The following is a 6821-nucleotide window of genomic DNA, read 5'->3' on the forward strand; positions in this document are numbered from 1 at the left end:
AAAGGCTTAACATCCTCAAGGTTTCTGTAAGATAACTCCCTTTACAATCAGGAAGAGGCTTGCAGGAGAGCCTAGGAAGCCCCTTACCCCTCCAGGGGCCAGTGCAGCCTTTCCAGCCAGGGTAGGCGGCCTTGGATTTAGTGCCGCCGCCAGTCCTGCGGGCCTGTTTGGCGGTCTAGGCCGAGCAAGTATCCACGATGATGCCCGGGCCCCAGGTCGAGCCCCAGCCAGCACAGCTCCCAGCAGCTCCTCCTCCTCGGTGCAGCGCCGCTTCTGGGGCCTGGTCAGGGGCTGGCTGGATCGTAGCAGCACCTGCAGACAGGGACTGGGCCCCGGGAAGCCGTACCCACCAGCCCTGGCTCACGAACTCCTCTGAGAGCCCCTGGGCGAGTCTACACTGGAGCGGCTCAGAGCGAGCAGGCGCAGGAGCCTTCCGAGCGGAATTCGCAAGCCTCGGACCCGGTCTGAGTTGCTTGTGGTGGGACAGGGAGGGGCCCGATAAGCAGACCTTGTGCAGGTCCTGTATTGACAAAAGAGGGACTAGGTTCAGAGGCCCGGCCCGGCCCGACCAGGGGGCGGGGCCACGGAGCTCAGACCCCGAAACCCGGGAGGGGGGGGGGCCCGAGTGGAGGAAGACTGGGCGGGCAAGGCCAGTTGGAGACAGGACCCGGCGGGGCCAGAAAAGCCTGGAGCCAGGGCAAGAGCCAGGGCCGCGGCGGGGCAGCGAACTGGCCCGGCCAAAGCAGGAAAGGGCCCAATAGGGACGCGGTTGGTCCTAGAGGCGGAGACTGGGGCGGGGCGGGGCGCACGGTTCCGCTGGGAGCGTGGTGGTAGCTGAGCCCAGGTTAGCGGCCTCCCGGGCGGAAGCGGGCGCTGAGCGCCACGGCCTCGTTGTCCGCAGAGCGAGGCACGATCACGGCGCGGGGGTCACTGGGCACAAGCTGAAGTCCCTGTTCATCCCGCTCAGCCTCCGTGGGTCGGTCTGCAGCGCAGGGAGGGGCGAAGGCGTGCTCTTGAGTACCCAGTGAGTGCCATGTCCCCGCGCCCCTCCCAGGCCCGGCGCGTCCACATCCCGAGGCGGGTGGAAGCGCCAGGCGGCGCCCAGTCTCAAGCCCTTGGGACGGTAGAAGAACAGATAGGAGGTGATGACCGATTCCAGGGAAGACAGCGCCTGGAGAAGAAGGCAGGGGATCTGGGAAAGGTGGGATCATCCCACCCACACCTTCCGGCCCCTCGGGTCCGCACCTCCCGCCTCTCCAAGTACTCCAGACCACCCGGGTACCTAGCCATTAGCTGTGCCCCGGGATAACACTGGCTGCTGAATGCTCTTGCTCAGCGACCCCCTTTTACTACCATGGTTACGGGACAGGGGTAGCGTAAGTGCCTCGGGTGCACCGCAGCGTACCTCGACGGAGCGGGCTATGTCCAGCGTCGCGTCCACGCCCTCAGTGTCCAGCTGTAGCGCGCCCAGGTCCTTACAGCGCAGCGTGATGGTGCCAGAGTCACCCGCGACCCTGGGGATGAACGCGTTTAGGCTCAGTGTACCCGGCTCCCCATCAGGGAAGGAGAAACCAGTTATAGGATTGGACGTAATGCATCATCTCCAACTGCACTTGCTCTTTCCCCTCACTCCACGGAACCGCGAAGTCCCCAACTCCAGGGTCGCCCCCGCCAAGCTCACCGCTTCTCGATGGAGTCAACACTATGCAACGGCCCAACAGCCGCAGCCAGAGGCCCAGAATCGCCTGGGCCCTGGAGACAGCAGCAGGTGGTGGCCGGCAACGCACAGCGCGCCACGCAGTGGGGCCGCCTCCTGGCCCCGCAAGAGCTCGGCTTGGGCCCGGCTGGTGCGGATCAACTCTGAGAACTCCATTCCTCCGGAGGTGGGCCTGGGGCCCAGCAAAAGGACAGACTCCAGGAGTGTCAGGCGGGGCAAGCTGGGGCCCCAGAAGGGACAGGAACTGGCTGGGCACCTGGCGCCCCGCATGGCCAGCTGTCGAGGAGGCCCCTTAGAGGAAGGATAACACAGTTCCAAAGAACTGTCCCCCTCTTATTGCCAGCACCTCTCAGCAGGACCCCAGGCAGAACTTGTTAAGGAAACCTCAATCTCACCATCTGTGAAATGGGGAGAATAATCTTGCTTAACCCCTTAGCCTGGTGCTTAATTCGCGTGAGGCACTCAATATTTTTGGCTTTTTACTTTATTTTTTACCAATATATTTTTATTGATTTCAGAGAGGAAGGGAGAGAGAGATAGAAACATCAATGATGAGAGAGAATCATTGATCGGCTGCCTCCTGTACGCCTCCTACTGGGGATTGAACACAAAACTCCAAATTGAACAAGGGACTCCAGTCCACAGGCCGCTGCTCTATCCACTGAGTCAAACTCGCCAGGTCAATAGTTTTGGCTTTTTAGACTGGAATGCTGGCACTCTGGCTGACTTAAAAAAGAAAGAAGAATGCCATCTCTTCTTCTGGACCCTGGTGGAAGGGGTGGAAAGTGTGGGTGTGAAACTGGGAACTGCCTACTTCCTCCCTCACATCTGAGGTTGGGTGTCTTCCTTAAATGCAAGCAGCTGTGTAACTGGCACCCCGCAGCCACCACGCGGATGTCCCTGCCTAAGGGCGCCCTCTATGGTGACCACTTCCCCGGAGCCCCGTTCCCTATTGCTCCATTCTTTGCCCATACAATGAGCTGAGTTCTGTGCTTAGTGTTGTAACCAAAGGATGACTGAGTTCTGTTCATAGGGTTTACAGTCTGGCAAGAGTCACACTTCAACTGGTAATTTACACGAGATAACCCAATTTACCGGGGGACTCATCAGCCCATCCATCCAATTATTCTTTTATTTCTCAAACACTGATGCCTATACTGTGTTAAGTACTGATTATTAAGAAGACGAAGATGGACTCCTGCCTTCAAAGGGCCTTCTGGTCCACTAGGTTCCAAGCTTTTGTGTATTCATCAAGCTGTGTATTTATGATATGTGCGTTTTTCTCTGTGTGTTACATTTCAATACAAAGTTTAAAAAAGGGAACTGCACCCTAACCCGTTTGGCTCAGTGGATAGAGAGTCAGCCTGTGTGTAGACTGAAGAGTCCCAGGTTCGATTCCGGTCCAGGGCATGTACCTTGGTTGCGGGCACATCCCCAGTAGGGGGTGTGTAGGAGGCAGCTGATCGATGTTTCTAACTATCCCTCTTCCTTCCTCGCTGAAAAAAATTAACAAAATATATTTTTAAAAATTAAAAAGGGAACTGCTTGTGTTGAAGCCCTGGGAAGGGCCAGGAGAGACGGGTCTTGGAGCCCATCCACAGGTGTGCCTGATCCTGCATGCGGTCTCTGAGAGATTTCCAAGGAACCTAAAGTTCCTTAGAGCACAGCTTAAAATCAAAGATCTGTCCCAACAGAGAGTCGGTGACTTATCCAAGGTCCCACACAACCAGCGTCAGAACCCAAGTCTTCTGACTCCCGGGCCAGGGCTCTGGACACTTCCTTTGCCATGAGTGAGGACAGAGGGCAGCTCGTCAGCTTTCTATCCCCTCCCCACTCCCTTACGTGGGTCTTAGGAAGAGGGCCAAGAAGCTGGTGTTGGTGATGCTTTTCTTATCCTGGAACAACTTCCTTTCTGGGAAACTGGGTGTCTCCTTCTGGGCAAAGACAATAAAATTCATCCAAGGGGCCAAAAGAGCAGGGCTTCTTCTGTCGCCAAACGGATGGGCATCACGTGGCTCCAGGGTTAGCAGTCCTGGAAAATCCCAGCCCTTGCCACTCTGCCTCCCACACCCATCTACTCACTCACCCTCACACACTCAGCCTCCCGACCCACCTTGAACATTCACCATCGCACCCTGTTCACCCTCAGCTTCTGCCACCACTACCTGGGCAATATTACCAGCCTTTTCCTAATCCCAGAGCTGCAGTCTTGCTTTGTCACCCGTCCCAGACCCACCATGTCCCTGAGGCCACTGAAATTCCAGGCAGTGGGTGAAGAAAACGAGGAGGAAGAGAGCCTGGATTCTGTGAAGGCGCTGACGGCGAAGCTGCAGCTGCAAACACGGCGGCCCTCGTATCTGGAGTGGACCGCCCAGGTCCAGAGCCAGACCTGGCGCAAGGCCCGAGCTGGGCCTGGGCCGGGGGAACCTGGGGCCATCTGCGGCTTTGACTCAATGGACTCTGCCCTTGAGTGGCTGCGCCGGGAGCTGGTGAGTCTGGTGGGGTGGACAGCCTTGCAGAGGGCCTGGGGGACAGTTCTCCAAGACCACGGGTGTGGGGTGGGAATGGATCCCGCCCCCAGCAACTGCGCGTTCCTGTGGCTGTGTCCTGAGGAGCCAGGACACAGTGTTTTATTCAGGAAGACTTGCTGGAGGATTCCATTCAGTCTGCTGACCTTGTGCTTTTGAGGCTAAAGGCACAGAGCCTGCTCTTTGGGCCACCAGTTATCTAGATGGGGAGGGCATGGCCTCCCCTACTCTAGGAATTGCTATATCCAGAGACACTGTGAAGTACAGAATGGGGCACTCTGGAGGCAGAATCTGAGGAGCGAATGTTGAATAGGTGGCTCTTAATCCAACACGTGTAAATGTAAAGAGGTCCAGGCTCCCAGTTGGAGATTCCACTTAGTTATCTGGGATGGGGCCTGAGGCACCTGTATTTGTTTAATGCTAGATTCTTCTTTAAATTTTTCTTTTATATATATATTTTATTGATTTTTTTATAGAGATGGAGAGAGAGAGAGAGGGAGAGAGAGAGAGAGAGAGAGAGAGAGAGAGAGAGAGAGAGAGAGAGAGAGAGAGAGAGAGAGAGAGAGAGAAACATCCCACAGAGGGTCAAACCAGCAACCTGGGGTATGTGCCCTAACCAGGAATCAAACCCACCTCCTTTTGGTGTATGGGAGGGCGCGCCAACCAACCCAACCTAGCCACAGTGGCCAGGGCAATGCTGGCTTTTTAAGAAAAAAAAATTTTTTAATTTATTGATTTGAGAGAGGGAGAGACAGAAACATCAATGATCAGAGAGAATCATTGATCGGCTGCCTCCTGCACGCCCCCTACTGGGGACCGAACCTGCAACTTGGGCATGTGCCCTTGGCCGGAATCGAACCTGGACCCTTTAGTCCACAGGCCGACGCTGTATCCATGAGCCAAACCAGCCAGGGCAATGCTGGCTTCTTAGCTTGGTTTTAGAACCGCTCGGGCAGAGAGGTGGGGAGGGATTAAACTGGGAAGAGAAGGGATGTGGAGGACACAGACAGTGCAAAGACCCAGGGTGTTGACAGAAAGGGAGGGACGAGCGGGCGAGAGCGGCTGAGGGCCCAGGCAGCCGGCTGATGCCCCCTCTCGGCTGCAGCGGGAGATGCAGGCTCAGGACCGGCAGCTGGCGGGGCAGCTGCTTCGCCTGCGGGCCCAGTTGCACCGGCTGAAGGTGGACCAAGCCTGTCATCGGCACCAAGAGCTGCTGGACGAAGCTGAGCTGGAGCTGGAACTGGAGCCCGGGGCCGGCCTGGCCCTGGCCCCGCCGCTGCGGCACCTCGGCCTCACACGCATGAACATCAGCGCTCGACGCTTCACGCTCTGCTGAGGGGAACCTGCGTGCCTACTGAGCACCCGGTACCCTTTTCCCCCACCCACCTGGGGGGAAAAGGTGTGCCCCAGAGGCACCAGCACCTGGCAGGAGAGGGGGTTGGTGGGTACACTCAGATTAGATCTGGGAGCATAGAGCCCAGCATCCTGTTCCTGCTGCTGCCCCAGCTGTGTGTGTGTGGGGGGGGGGGGGGGGGGTAAAGCGGGGGGGGGGGGGGGGGTGTTGGGCGGGAAGGGGTGGAGAGAGAGTTGGAGAGGGGCAGTAGGAGCTCACATAATAAATACCTTCTCTGCTTCCCATCAAGGTCTCTGCAGTCATTTATTCAGGCCAAGGTCGCTGTCTTCTGTTGCTGGGACCAGGGATTCATTATAGAAGAGAAGGCCTGGGTTGGGGGTGGACACGGACTAATGGATCCTGATCTCCCCCACAGCTCTAGCTCTATCTATCTTACCAAGATCAGAACTGAGAAAAGCCGAAACTGGTTTGGCTCAGTGGATAGAGCGTCGGCCTGCGGACTGAAAGGTCCCAGGTTCGATTCCGGTCGGGGGCATGTACCTGGGTTGCGGGCACATCCCCAGTGGGAGATGTGCAGGAGGCAGCTGATCGATGTTTCTCTCTCATCGATGTTTCTAACTCTCTATCTCTCTCCCTTCCTCTCTGTAAAAAATCAATAAAATATATTTAAAAAAAAAAAAGAACTGAGAAAGAACTTAAAATCCTAAATGACCCCCATGGAAGTGACTTGGGTAAATGAGCATCTGGAGAATGCAGGACCTGCCAGACCTGGATTCAAAGCCCGCCCACCATCTATCTCCATCAGACCTTGAGGGGGTCCCGTAACTTTGGACTCTGTTTCCTGACCTCTGAAATGCAAGTGCTAGTTCTCACTCCACAAGTAGTTGGACCTGTCTTCAGTGCGACAGTGCACAGCAAGCACTCAATAAACGCAAATTTCAATGGCTTATCATTGCTGTCGCCAGCGCCATTCCTACTGGGCTGAGGCCCAGAGATGGCCTGTGAAGGGAGCTTCGGCTGCAGCCCTGGCTCTGGGCTCCGTGTCACTGTAGTCTGCTGTGTGTTTTCTGTTAACTTTGTCTCTCTCTCAGCCTTTGTTTCTGTTACCCTCTTTGTCTGACTTTCCAACGCAGGCTTCCTCTTCCCCCACCCATTTCCTGTCTCCCCTTCCCTCTGCAGCTGAGGTGCACACACAATCAGCTTCCACCTCACAAACCCCAAC

At 56.4% G+C, this 6821-nt stretch overlaps 1 protein-coding gene across 2 annotated transcripts; it reads left to right on the plus strand.

The window, feature by feature from the left end:
* The first annotated feature begins 3234 nt into the window (after positions 1–3234).
* FAM167B (family with sequence similarity 167 member B) lies at positions 3235–6138 on the plus strand. Of its 2 annotated transcripts, XM_036352816.1 has the most exons (3): positions 3235–4206; positions 5345–5610; positions 5889–6138. In XM_036352816.1, exons 1-2 carry the CDS (start codon positions 3955–3957, stop codon positions 5579–5581), a joined length of 489 nt encoding a protein of 162 aa, XP_036208709.1. In that variant the 5' UTR covers positions 3235–3954; the 3' UTR covers positions 5582–5610; positions 5889–6138. The 2 variants fall into 2 exon arrangements, with proteins under 2 accessions (XP_036208709.1, XP_036208710.1); XM_036352817.1 differs by lacking the exon at positions 5889–6138 and having other exon boundaries at positions 3241–4206; positions 5351–5758.
* Positions 6139–6821: the final 683 nt, after the last annotated feature.

Source organism: Myotis myotis, unplaced genomic scaffold (genome assembly GCF_014108235.1).
Source record: "Myotis myotis isolate mMyoMyo1 unplaced genomic scaffold, mMyoMyo1.p scaffold_m19_p_2, whole genome shotgun sequence".
Taxonomy (NCBI): domain Eukaryota; kingdom Metazoa; phylum Chordata; class Mammalia; order Chiroptera; family Vespertilionidae; genus Myotis; species Myotis myotis.